The 14,233-nt window shown below is 33.4% G+C and overlaps 2 protein-coding genes across 3 annotated transcripts; one reads left to right on the forward strand and one right to left on the reverse strand.

Moving 5' to 3' along the window:
• Positions 1-2,822: 2,822 nt before the first annotated feature.
• On the reverse strand, positions 2,823-6,929 carry LOC132302672 (probable transmembrane ascorbate ferrireductase 4). 2 transcript variants are annotated; one of them, XM_059799589.1, is made up of 5 exons: positions 6,858-6,929; positions 6,530-6,783; positions 6,373-6,424; positions 5,819-6,015; positions 2,823-3,532 (listed from the first exon to the last, which is right to left on the reverse strand). In XM_059799589.1, exons 2-5 carry the CDS (start codon positions 6,674-6,676, stop codon positions 3,212-3,214), a joined length of 717 nt encoding a protein of 238 aa, XP_059655572.1. In that variant the 5' UTR covers positions 6,677-6,783; positions 6,858-6,929; the 3' UTR covers positions 2,823-3,211. The 2 variants fall into 2 exon arrangements, with proteins under 2 accessions (XP_059655572.1, XP_059655571.1); XM_059799588.1 differs by lacking the exon at positions 6,858-6,929 and having other exon boundaries at positions 6,530-6,822.
• Positions 6,930-10,323: 3,394 nt separating this feature from the next.
• Positions 10,324-12,431, forward strand: LOC132305572 (clavaminate synthase-like protein At3g21360). Its single transcript, XM_059803199.1, has 3 exons — positions 10,324-10,689; positions 11,047-11,300; positions 11,710-12,431. The coding sequence occupies exons 1-3, from the start codon at positions 10,324-10,326 to the stop codon at positions 12,053-12,055; spliced, it is 966 nt and encodes a 321-aa protein (XP_059659182.1). The 3' UTR covers positions 12,056-12,431.
• The last annotated feature ends 1,802 nt before the right edge of the window (positions 12,432-14,233 follow it).

Here is a 14,233-nt window from a genome sequence, read left to right on the forward strand (position 1 = left end):
TTGTGTCTGGGGATGGAATGGATATGTGGTGTGGAAGATGTAACTTGTAACATGTTAGCCAAAAGGAAAATGGAATGAACCAAACTTTTTATGGGAAAAGAGGATTTGACCTTTTTGCCCACCTAATTGCCTTTTTGGCTTTTCTCTCCCTTCTTTGTTTTTTCTTCTCTCCCTTCTTTGGTTTTTTCTCTTCAGTTATTTATTTATTTTTATTTTATATATATAAATTTTTTATTTCTATTAGGTGGATAGAAAGCATCTCACATATAAAACCTACGCATATTTTGAACATCCTTCACACAATAGCAATAATACTTTTATAAACTTCATTATTATTTTTATTGTTATTATTGCTGCTCCTATACACTAGTCAAATGGCTTTTAAGTTTTAACTCTTACATATATTTTAAGTAAAAAACATCTGTTCCACTTTAAATATATCTATGTTACAGTTGTGGCTCAAATTGTGGTGGGGAATTCTATTCTGAACAAGTAGAAATCTTTAATAGGACCGGTTGCATTTGGATAAAATGATTGTAACGATATTTTAAAGAATTGGAATCGGTTAAGCTTGGACATGATGGTTGTAACGATAAAGACTTGGAATCCGTTGTGCTTTAGCAGAACCGGTTGTGGATTTCGTAAATTAGTTTCCTATTTCAATTGGAGAAGTTGTTAAGCAAGATTGATATGGAAATTTCTTGGTAGGGAAATTGTAAACTCTTATCCAATAAATAATTGGTGTGAAGACTAGATAAATAAAAGATGGGTGTGAGAGATTAGGGCAGAAACAAAAAAAGTGATAATTGTAAAAAGAAAAAGTAAGTTGACTTTGTAAAAAGAGGAAAAGTATGTAATCAAGTTTTGAAGTTAAGATACTTATCAATTACGAAAATTTTGTTTTTTTTTTTTTGTTTTTGTGTTTTTATCTGTATTATTTCCCAATTTTGTGTCTGAAATCCTACCAACCTAGGATAAATCTTGGGCTACTCATGTTATACATTTATTCATTATATTTGTAGGTCTAGCAAGTGCTTGAAATACAGAAAATGATAGAACATTATGAACCCATCTGGATGGTGACATGGATGTCTTGATTGGTAGGGGGTGGAGCTTATGATGATGTCCATCCAAAAACAATTAAAGGTTTGGCACAGGAATCTATTAGTCTAAACCTGTGAAAAAACAAAAAGAATTAAAACATATCAGAAAGGGAGAGGAAAAAAAAAATCATTTTCTAAGTCATAAATTCTTAGGGCCTACTGCAGAAAACAGCCACAGTACTATCCCAAGCACCACTGGTTCTTGATGATCATTTTCTAAAGTCATTGTTTGGATGTTCCTAACCTAGTTTTAGTTTCAATTAAAAATGATCATCAAGTCCGGAGAGAATTGAAACTGTCCAATGATTTTTCGGTGCAGTTTCGACTAGTATGTTTTTAATTAAGAAGAACAATTCCTCACTGAAAATGGGCCAAAAATCAATACTCAAGTGCTAGTTAAAGGTTAGTGACGTGCCAATTTTAAGTCAAATTTCGTATTAGGGTTTTGTTTTTGTGTTTTTCAGTGCTAGAGAAGTTAGAAAGACTATTGAAAATTTCAAAATTTTTATTATGATCGAAGCTAACTCGGATTTTTTTAAAAAAATTTATAATTGTTTTAGTTCATTAGCTGCACTTTAAATTTATGAATCATTGCATGGGCCATGATGGGCTTTGTGGTGAAAAATAAAATAAAAATTGATGGGCTTTGCAATTTCCTAAATTATAAAGGAGAATCTTTTTCTTTTGGTTTGGTGGAAAGTATTCTTTTGTAAAAAACAATGGAACAATAGAATAGGTTGTTTATACCATTTTGTTACAAAATATAGAAAAGTATTCTTTTGTCAAATGAGAACCAAAAGCTGCAACTACCACTCCAATCATCACCCTCACCACAAGAATTGTAGGGAATCCAACCATAGGAAACAATTTTTTTTTTTTTTGAGAGGGGGTTGTTAAACTTGATTTAGAGATGTGTGTATATTCTTGAAAAGGGTTACAACTTACAACATACCAGAAGTTCTATGTACTTCGGACTATCATACTTCTAGAGTCTCTCAACCTTATATTATAACATCACATGAGTCTCTATTACATTAACAAGTTCTATATACTTTGGGGTACCATACTCCTGGAGTCTCCCAACCGTTAGATCATAACATCAGATAAACCTCACCATTACATTCAACAGTTGGAAGACCTAGGTACGGTACCAGGACTATTTTAGAATTTTTCACAACATAGATCCACATAATTGCAGATTCTATATGCAAGCTATTCTTAGAAAGTCCACAAGTTGGTCTAGGTTTAAAACGAAGTTTACCATTCAAAGTTTAGCATGGAACTTGCTTTCTTAAATTATAGTTTCAATGATAGCCGGGTTGGTTAAAATGTTCCTTACTCTTGCTAGGGTTAAAATAAATAAATTTTAATTTCAATGATAGCCATGCCACTTGCACACAAAAGGGTAATTGTTAGTATTTTAAGTCCACCTAATGCTCCTCAGTCGCCTAATTGGTAGAGTGTTCAGCTCCCAAGTGGGTGTGCCGTGTTCAAGCCTCTCCTCCCCTTAGTTTGTCAGAATTTAATATATATATATATATATATATATATATATATATATATATAGTCCACATGATGCTGGAATACAATCAGTAACACTCCCCATTCATAGCACAAGGACTTCTAAAAATAGCACCAAATCTGTATATAGGGAGGGTCTAACATCCATGTTCTAATTCAGGCCTAGCACAAGACAACTTAAATTTACAACTATCAGAATAATTTCAATCTGCTGGAATACTTTGAAAAATAAAAAAATCTTTCGTCCATTATTTCCTACAAATCTCTACTGAAGCAGTGTCCAAATTAATCTCTACAAATACACACAATCATCAAATGTATCCAGGAAAAATGCAAATAGTAAACACCAACTAGGAAAAAGCAAACAAACCATTGCTCGAAATATGCCAGAATTTTTTCTTTCTTCTCTCTACTAGTCTTGAAACCTCAACCTGTTGCTTAGAAAATAAAGAGCCACAGCCATCAAGGTAGAGAGATAGATCGGCAACATAATGCCAGCATTCAATACTCCAATTTCTATTTCCCAATCGCTTTACAACAAACACTCGTAGGTATGGAACACGAAAGATAATATTGTACAGATCAGTTTAAGACAAATGCTTGCCATTTGAATAAATGACCTTAGTTTGTGGGGTTTGGTGCTTTGGTGAGGCAGCAGCTAATATTACAATGCCGCTGAGCAGAGCCAATCCAAGTCCTATACTATTTACAATCATGGACTCTCTGCAATACTTCAATACATTTCCGTTCGTTTGTAAAAACGTCAACTTCTCGAGGAGCCCGGTCTCTGCTGTTACCACAGCCAAACCATATGTGTATAGGCCAACGAAGACGTGCCAAGGCAAGATTCTTACCCTTATTGCGCGCACCTCCCCTTTGTGCCAAAAGCTCAAAAAACCCATCAACCACTGCACCAACAGGGACAAATGTATCAAGTGATAGTTATACATAGATATTTCATCCACAGTGCATTGTAAAATCATATAAAGAGTACCAACAAAATTATTTTGCCGTTGCTCTTTAATTCGATACATCATTGAAGATGGTGCAGAAAATGTAGTTAACAATTACTCTTCAAGCTAGCTGAGAATGAATTAGGCACTAATCCTAAGCGTACACAAGATGATTAGGACACTGTTATAAGATGCTGAGGCCCCGAGTTCGAGCAATCCCACTTGGAGCCATCCCTTGGGAATTTATTAGGACCGGGGCATTGCATGTATATAAAGATCAGTGGCATCTAAAAATGGCCAGGACATCTACCTAGAGAGAGAGAGAGAGATGTGAACAATATTAGGCGTTTGAAGACAATGTTTAGCATGGAGCCATTAGAAGTTTCTAAAATTACAAATCATCTCAAAATTATGTTTTCCTTCTTAATAGTTTAGAAATTTCAAGTATTATTAGAGATCTATTCTATATAATCCAGGCTCCTCGTAAAGTAGTATAATAAATAATTATACAATGACCATGCATGTAAATATTGTTTTCCTTTTTTCTTTATTTGTTTTTGGTGGTGTTTGGGAGAGAAGGGGAAGGGGGTGTTAAAATTTTGGGCATTATTAGTCGTGGCTTATTAGGTCCAAAGACATAAACAGACATCAAGTCATTGGTTTGCATTATTGCTCTATAATTTAATTATATCCAATGGCAACATAAAAGTTGAATATGTGATTCCTAACTAACAAATAATCCAAAAACATCTATTCATGATGTTATTGAAATTTAAAATATATATATATATATATCTGGCACAATGATAAAGGTGCCTATATTTGTTTGAGAATTGAAAACAATAATTTACTATGTTTCTTGTCGATTGAAATTGATAGCAACAGGTGGAAAGGTTTGAAATGTTAGCATACCACCAGATGTGTAGCTTAGATAGTATCTTCAGCTAGACAAAGGTGTATAGTTCAAGACAAGTCCCACAAGAGGGAGGTGATGGGGATGGCCACCCATACAGAATGTTTCCGTTAATAAAAATATTAAAATAAAATGCTATAAATAAATTTGAAAATTCTAAATATCATGAAAAATAGTAATATATATATATATATTCTTCAATCCAACAGTTGCATCGTCAAAGACAAACATTGAGTAATCAAAGGGGGTACAATTAACTTTGTATTTCACCCTACAAACATATTCTACATTACTCGATGTATGTCCCACCTAGGACTGCAATTCGGGCGGGTTGGGCAAGCTTGGCACTCATCTCGGGATAGACCCATATAGAAAATCTTCAGCCCAAGCCCATCCCGAGCCGAGCTGCCCAAGCCCATCCCATACATAATTTGCCCTGCTCGAGCCCGCACTAAGCCCACCTCAGAAGAATTTGTGTGTAACAATTGAATCAATTAATGCTACACCCATGACTTAAACCTGAAACATTAAGCATAAATACCAAGCACAATACTAACTTAGCTACTACACTCTTGTGACTTAGAAACAATTATAAATATATATAATATTTTCGAGTTCGGGTTGGACTTCGGGCTTCATCCATATCAACCCAAGCCTAATCCGAATTGAATTCGGGCTCAAAATATATATCCCAGGCCCAAACTGAAATTAAAAAAACATTGTCCAAGCCCACAAAATTTCGGACTAGACTCGGGTTATTTCGGGTTGGGCTCACCCGAGTTGCAGCCCTAGTCCCACCTAATGTTACCATGAAGTTGACCTCATGACAATTGCCATGAGCTCTCTGCCATTTTGTCGTGATCATGTATAAATGTTGAATCATGAATCTGTTAAACTTTTACATTCTCTTTATTTTGACTTCATTTGACCAAAGTAAACTATCATCTTTGACCGCCTCAAATTAATTTTATTTTACAGTATTTTGAGCTGAATTTTTTTTACAGTGAGATCACCTTAATATTGGTTACGTGAAGATATAATTTGTGCACTATTTTCTTTTATCCAAAAAGTGCTAATTTAGAGAGCTCATGACAACGTATCCCTGGCATCATATAATAACAATATGTATCTGCGAATGTGTCTGTCGGTGTGCGCGTGTGTATGTGCATAATGCAGTTGTGAATAAATAATGTGGAGGGACACAACGGCATCATCACATTATTCTGTTGCTTGTAAAAAAAATATTATATTATCTGAAACTGATCAATGATATAAGAAGACAAACAGCAATAGGACTAATTTAATTTGGGAATTAAGAAGAAGTTAACCTGAAAGCCAAACAAGGAGACACAAATCAAACCCATCCATGAATGCAGACTGTAGAAATTAGCCACAACCCCATCTTGGCTATGGAACTTTGTCCAGATCCCAAAAATCCCAGAAGCCAAAGCCACCCCTTGAAGACAAAGGTGCACCGATTTCTTCAAATTTCTCGAGCCGGGCAACCATCTATGGACCAAAATCGCTGAAATCACAAAAGTCATAAAAAAACAATCACAACCCATTTTTCAAAATCAATTTCTTGTTTCAATAAGAACATGGGTTTGGCTCACAACCCATTTTTATCACTTTATTGTTTCAATAAGAACATGGGTCTGGCACAAAAATCATAAAAATCAATCCACTTTCAGATTTCAATAAGAACAAGGGTCTGGCAAAAAAATCATAAAAATCAATCGCAACCCATTTTTAAAAATCACTTTATCGTTTCAATAAGAACAAGGGTTTGGAACAAAAATCATGAAAATCAATCACAACCCATTTTCTAAAATCAATTTATTGTTTCAAAGAGAACATGGGTTTGTTCCAATTTCACAATTACCTTCTCCACTGATGAGAATGAAACCAATCACCATACATATAGGATGAAGCACCTGTTAAAAATACAGAAACCCCAACATTATTAGTTCAAATACAAATGCATGTATATATATGTGTATGTGTTATATATATATATATATGTAGAGAGAGAGAGTTACAGCATAGATGAGGTCTTCTTGGGAGGGAGAGCGAGGAATGAAGCTAGTCTTGAAGACAAGGGCCCAAATGAGGACAAGAACAGCAACAATGAGAGCAGAGAGTCTGGCAAACAAGAGGAGAGAGAGTGAAGGAGAGAGTGTGGCCATGGTTTTGTGCCTTTTTTGTGGGCAGTAGTACTCTGTCGATCACTCAGGACTTTCTCAGCTCATCAGTAAAGTTGCAAGAGTGAGTGACCACCGACACAGCTCTAGATCTGCTCCGAAAGGTTGATTAAAGCAATGAATCACAAAAAACCAAAAGCATAGTAATTAGTAAAGCAATACTTACAAGTAATAAATAATTGAAATAATGAAATTCAGCACATGAATACTTCAGTTTTTTTAGTATTCTTTCGATTCCGTAACCAATACAGCAATATTTTTATTAATACTTTATTGGGAAAACTATCTGTTCTTTGGAGTGTCATGCTATTTTACTAAATGTGGAATGATTATTCCAATAGGTTTCTAAAAAAACTATTATCCAGTGATTTTAAGTACATTTATAGAACACCATATTTTAATAATTAAAAACTCGACCACACTTAATTTTTTATTTTTATATTTAGATTCAGTGGATTCACCATACTTTTTTGAAGTTCTGATATCACAATGCGTTGGGGGTGGATAAGTAAAAATAAATCAATTACACACAAAATACAAAATTTATATAGTTCGTACATTTACATTTAAAAAAGAGATTCAATGTAACCGTGGAGATATATTACATGTAACAAGAAATTAACTAATAAAATATTCATTTTTATCAAAAATGATAATTTTTTAAAAGTTGTTACACGTGTGTTGCATATTGAGTGCGTCTCGTGATTTGCAATATCGGTCATGGTTGTGATATCGGTCGCGATGTAAAAGGACTCGGATAAAGTCAGTATAAACTGATCGATACGGATCGCGAATCGGACTTGAAAAAGGGTAATGTATCGGACGATATGGTGAACCATCTTAGCCGTGACTTTGTGATGAGTGCCTCAGTCTGTGGGTGGTGTGGTTTAGGTATCGACATGTCAGGACCGTTATAAGTTATTCAGGTAATTCTAAAATAAAAAATTAATAAATATAAGAATTAGAGATGCAATACACAGTGATCTCAAATCTGTTGAATAAGAAATATGAGATTGCATTTTATTTTTTTGAAAACAACTAAAAAAAACAACACAAATGCTTTTCATTTTAAAAAATTGAAGTGTAGCGATCCCTTGCGAATTTTTATATATCACATCCTTTTCTTAATATTAATAAGATCCAACTGTGGCATGGGTGCTTAATAAATTTTTTTTTTTCTTATATATATATATATATATATATATATATATCTCGTTAGGCTGAACACTAACTCCATAGTCTAATATTTCCAAAGCTACATTAATGTCATTTGCCTCAAGTCTTCCTAATTGTTAAACTGTTATTGTCAAATTTATTTTTTTATTTTAGTGTCATAACGGGCAAATACTGAGTTATTGATTGATGATCAATGTGCCTTCATCTTGTTATCTTGAAGTTTCCATAGCCAGCTCAAAAGTTTCAAAGCCCCAATTAGCCATAATAAAAGAATTTATTGAGTAGGATGTCAATTTTACCCTGCTCGGCCGTCGCTTCGTTTTTATTGGCGGATAAATTTGAAAAAAGAATTTAAAATTTAAATATATTTAAGATATCACTGTCCTTGAAATTGAGACGGATGGAGACGGATCTCAGATGTTAACATAATTGTAGATGATTTATAATGTTAATTCTTATGCAGAGGACATGCATTGTTTTTTCTTGTTGGCTTCCTTGGTTTTCCCAAGTCAACTTCCTTGTTTCTCATTGTTTCATTGTTTCTGCATTGTTTTTCTATAGTGAAAAAATGAGCCATAATGAATATGCAGCATATATATGCTATATCAATGCAAGGTTATGTTGCAAAATAAATAAATAAATAAGAACAATAAAAATGTAAAATAATAATTTGTAAGGTCTAAGACCATTATAAAACCTCCACCCTTTGATTTTCTACCAACCGCGTAGGAATTAAAGTTTTTTTATTTTTTATTATTATTTTTAGATTAAAACAAACACACTCAAACTCTCAACCTCAAATTTGAAGATAAGAGATTGTCTACCTACAGCTTGGACTCGAGTCATACACGAAATAGCATATAAGTTAGTGTAAAAGGAAGATGCACTGTCTGCTTTTATATATATATATATATATATATATATATGAGGGGTGTTAAGTTTAGTAATTGACGCTTGTATTTTATTTTTTATAATTAATTATTATTTTTATGCTAACTTCTTTTTGAGTCTCTCATTATATATAATTACTATACTAGCCTCCTAATTGAGAAGCTTCAGAAACTTCCACGATTCCATTTCACTTTAAAATTTTATTTTTTACAAAATTTTATATCTAAATATTTGAAGTTTCAACACTAAAATTTTCTTTTTTTACAAAAGTGCATATCTAAATGTTTGAATTTCAAATCTGAATTTTTTCAAATCCGTATTCTTTGTATTGTTCTGATTTTTCATATTAAAAAAAAAAAAAAAAAAAAAAAAAAAAAAAAACCTTTATCGTAAAATAAAAAGAAAAAAGTACTATAATTTTTTTTTCAGATTATACTTTTTTTTTATTTGATTTGATTTTATTTTTATTTGAAAATCAACCTAATACTTCGAAACAGAGAATAGGGATCTGATAGTACTTTTTTCACTGATTTTTTTTTTATTTTTTTAATCTGAAACCTCCACGGTTCCATCTCACTATAAAATTTTATTTTTTACAAAATTCCATATCTAAATATTTGAAATTCCAACACTAAAATTTTCTTTATACAAAAGTTCATATCTAAATGTTTGAAGTTCAAATTTGAATTTTTTTCAGATCAGTATTCTTTGTATTCGAAGTATTGCTCTAATTTTTCAGATTAAAAAAAAAATTATCATAAAATAAAAAAGAAAAAAGTACTATAATTTTTTTTTTTTTTTTTTTTTTTTTTCAGATTATACCTTTTTTTCATCTGATTTTATTTTTTTATTTAAAAAACAACCGAATACTTCGAAACAGAGATAGGGATCTGAAAAAACATAATTTTAGAAAGAGAATCAAATTATAATACTTTTTTCACTGGTTTCTTAGTTAGGAGGTTAGTATAGTAATTATATATAATGAGAGACCTAAAAGTAAGTTAGCATAAAAATAGTAATTAATTATTAAAAAAAAAGATACATGCGTTAATTATTAAACTAGCTACTGAAATTCTACACTCGCAAGGGCGACTGTGATTAGCACTCCTTTTTACACAATGTGCGGCCGGTAAAGACATTTCCAAATGAAAAAGTTATCCTATGTCCATTAGTATGCACTAACTTCAAAAATAAATAAATAAATAAATAAAAGTTAATAATATTTTGGCCTGCCCAATTACTCATTTTTGAAACATGTATCATCATAACCCAAATTAAATAAATGTGTCCATTGAATTTTAAGACAATTTATGTGAAAACCTAAAAATATCCAATCACTCCAAGCCAGTTAAGACAGACAATGAGCCAAAAAACATATTCAAAGCCTTGAACAAAACGACATGGTAAAGAATCTATTATTTGCCTATTGTTAGGCCAACTCATGATACCATAGTAAATACCGATTCATCAACCTCCTATTCCTATATATATACAAACCTTACCAATGCCAAGAAAAGCATTCAACACACAACACACCAATCACACACACAAACACACACAGAGATATGGAATTCTCTTGCAAGGATTTCAAGGTGGGGAAGTGTGAGGGTGAGAAGGTGGTGCACGGTGAGACCATGCCACTAGTGCTACAACCCCCAGAGCCTAGCAAGAAGGACCTGGAGTCTCTCCTCTTGGCTCTGAGGAACAACAAGGAGTGGTTTGACCAAATGGTGATCAAGAACAGTGCTGTCCTCCTCCGGGGCTTCGACGTCACCAAGGCAGAGGACTTCAACGACATTGTGGAGGCCTTCGACTGGGATGACATCCGCTACGTTGGGCCGGCACCGAGGACACATGTATACAAACGTGTATGGACAGCCAATGAAGGACCTCTCTCTGAATTCATATACTATCACCATGAAATGGTCCTAGTAAGTACCCCACACACATACACACACACATATAATTTGAAGTCATTGTATGAACACAAATGATATTGTTGTAGGTGTTGAATGGTCACTATTGATATGACACTCCAGTATTAATCATATTTTACAACTCAAGCGCACACTTGATCAAAATTGTCAAATAATCTTCTTGACATCAGCATATATATATATATATATTAACAACTCAATTTGACTAAAGCACAAACATGATAAGAAAGTGATTGATATGAATACAGATCAAAACATAACAACACACTGAAATTGTAATCAAGAGTTGACTTATTCATCAATTTTAAACATGTCTTAACATTTTAACTGTTATGCCTGCTGGCTCACCAGATTAAGGAATATCCCAAAAAGGTGATACTTTTCTGTGAGGTACCACCGCCAGAAGGTGGACAGACGCCTTTCGTGCCAAGCTTCCGAGTAACGGAACAGATGCTGGAAGAGTTCCCAGAAGTGGTGGAGGAAATTGAAGAGAAAGGGTTGAAATACACATTCACTGCTCTAAGCAAGAATGATACCGCTTCCATGAGAGGTAGAGGCTGGGAGGACACTTTCGGAACTTCAGACTGTGCCGAAGCTGAGAGAAGGTGTGTATATATATATATATACAAGGAAAATGATATTTAAGTCCATGAATTAGACCTAAAATATTAATCCAAGCAGAAGGCATATCTAACTTCAGATATGTTTGAAGTGGGACTTGAATAAAATTCATTCGGCTAGTGTTTTAGGTCTAACTTATCGGATAGAAGAGCTTGTTTGGTTAATGTTACCAATGAGGTACTTAATTAACCTGAGCAGAAGGCCTATCTAACTTTAGATATGTTTCGAGTGGGACTTGTCTACTTAAAAACAAATTTATAGAATAAAAGTCATTTAGCTAGTGTTTTAAGCCTAACTTATCGGTTAGGTTAACATTGTTTGGTTGACGTTACCAATGAGGTACTCAATTGAATCAACTTCTTTGAAGTTGACAAAGTTAGTGTTTTGTTGCAGGGCAAAAGCTTTAGGGATGGTGTTGGAGTGGCTACCAAACGGCGGGGTTAAGGCGATCCTGGGGCCGAGGTCTCTAACAAAGGTGTTTGAAGGAAGGAAAGGGAGAAGGATGTGGTTCAACACTGTGGTGGGGATGCACGGAAAGGAGATCAGCTCGGCAATGATGGCAGATGGAAGTGAGATACCAGAGAAGGTAGTGAAGAGATGTGAAGAGATCATTGAAGAAGAGAGCATCCAGTTTAAGTGGGAGAAAGGTGACGTGCTCTTCTTGGATAACTTGGCTGTGCTTCATGGAAGGAGGCCTTCTCTTGCTCCTAGAAAGGTCTTGGTTGCTACATGCAAGTAGTTAGTTATTGCAATGGTGTGTGTCGTTCAAAAATATAAAATGTAATTCTGAATAAATCATTATAACAAAACATTGGAACTGTTTGGTTAATAATACTTTCTTTTTCTGCCACAATTGGGATTACAGTGGATTAATTATCAATAATAATACTTCTTTTTTCTGGCACAGTTGAGATGATATTGATTATTTATAAAATATATTCTTTTTTTTTTTTTTTTTTTGTGAGTAAGCAGTTGATTATGAGCAAATTGTTCTTGATAAATTTAATGCAATTATACAATACCGGTTACTTTGTAGAAGGTGACTCCATTTGAACTCGCATTCTTCTACTTGTGAGGTCAAACTTACAGAACTTTCTAGGTGTCCTAGATATTTATGTTGGGAAACGTGCAAGTTTTAAAAACTTTTCGAGGGATTTTGATTCATAAATCTTGATTCATCACATAGAGACAAGTTTTATGCAAAAATAAAAATATGATGTATCATTCAATTAATGGATTAAATACTTATATCAAAGGTCTGAGTAAACCCTTAAAACTTTCCTCTAAAGTGAATGTTCTCACTTATTGTAGATCCCTTAGCAAGATGCCTTCTCCTTGGATCTCCATCTTCTTGATAATTATTTTGCCTTTAGGAATCACTCATAAGCCTCCATAAATTACCTTGGAAAAACTAGGCTTGTGGGAGCCTCCATTAGATGAGAACATAAACCCTAATTTTCTAGAGAGAGAAAATATATTCCTTTTTCCTTCTACTAAAAATCACCTCTAAAATATACATAGACCATGTATATTTATAGGCAACATAAAGGTAAAGAAAAGGAAACAACTAATCCTTCTCAATCTCTAATTCACATGTCTCAAATCTAATATGATTCCAATATCAAGTTGGGCTATGAGTGAGAATCCATTGGGCCTATTATTTTATTGGCTATAATGAATTAATAATTGGCCCGGTCCATAGACCCAATTCAATTAATTCATAAATTAATTTCTACTTCACTAAAAGAAATTAATTGAACTCCAATTAAATAATAAATAACCTCTAAGTCAATATTGCACTTTGACCCCTCTATGCATAATTAGTTATCGGATAAATAAAGCCATCAATCCGACTACTTAATTAATATATCTATTTTGGTACCTCTGATTATTTCTGACTCGATCACAATAAAACATTTGTTTGACAAAAATAATAATTTAAATAAATAAATATATAATAAATCATTTTGTCTAAAAACACACGAAGGCCTTCGAATTTACTTTGTGATCAATCATAATCAATACAAAATAAATACAAGTAGCAATGATGCAAATATTGAAAATATAACCCTCTAACTATTAATTACATAATTACCCAAAGTGTCGGTCTAAGGATCCCGAAGAATCCGCCGAACAAATCAAAGTAATTATTAATTAATAAAAGAGTTTATACTTTTCTCATGCTTAAGAGTCAAATGCCATGATGGTGATAGGGAGTAATTGCATACGACGGCTCTCGCAATATATCTCAACCTAACGCGGATCAAGTTCAAGTCTTAATTAATTATGAGTCCATCCATAATTACCGACTATGAACAATTTATAATTACTATTTATATATCATGCATTGATTGTTATCACATACATATATATAAATATTTCTTGTAATTACATGGACACTATCAATTTCATAGTGAATCGAAACATAATACATTGAATTCACCAATTATATAAATCATAAATATTTCAGATATGTCAGGAACATATGTCACTATAATCCAGATAGGAATTTGCTATGCCAGGGCATATAAATCCCAACAGCTCCCACTTGCCCTCATAGCCAATTCAAATTGCACCTAACTCCAATGTTATCCAGATGATGATCAAAATTATTGATCAATGACGCCTTTGATAATGGATCAACAAAGTTGTGTTCCAATGCAATGTTCTAACTACAAGTGCATTTTCTTGCCGGACAATATCATGTAGAACATGATACTTCCTCTCAGTGTATCTTGTTCCTCTATGGAACCTTGGGTCATTGGTTTGGACTACTTCTGCACTATTGTCACAACATAGCTCAATAGGCAGGCTAGTATACTCCACAACCTCTAAATCAGTGAGATCAAACTAAAAGGCTTCCTTTGCCGCCTTTAAGGCTGCAATATATTCCACCTACAGGTTTGAGTCAGCAGTT

This window comes from Cornus florida, unplaced genomic scaffold (genome assembly GCF_030987335.1).
Source record: "Cornus florida cultivar Cherokee Brave unplaced genomic scaffold, ASM3098733v1 CherokeeBrave_3.0.0_Hap2_Chr04, whole genome shotgun sequence".
NCBI lineage: Eukaryota > Viridiplantae > Streptophyta > Magnoliopsida > Cornales > Cornaceae > Cornus > Cornus florida.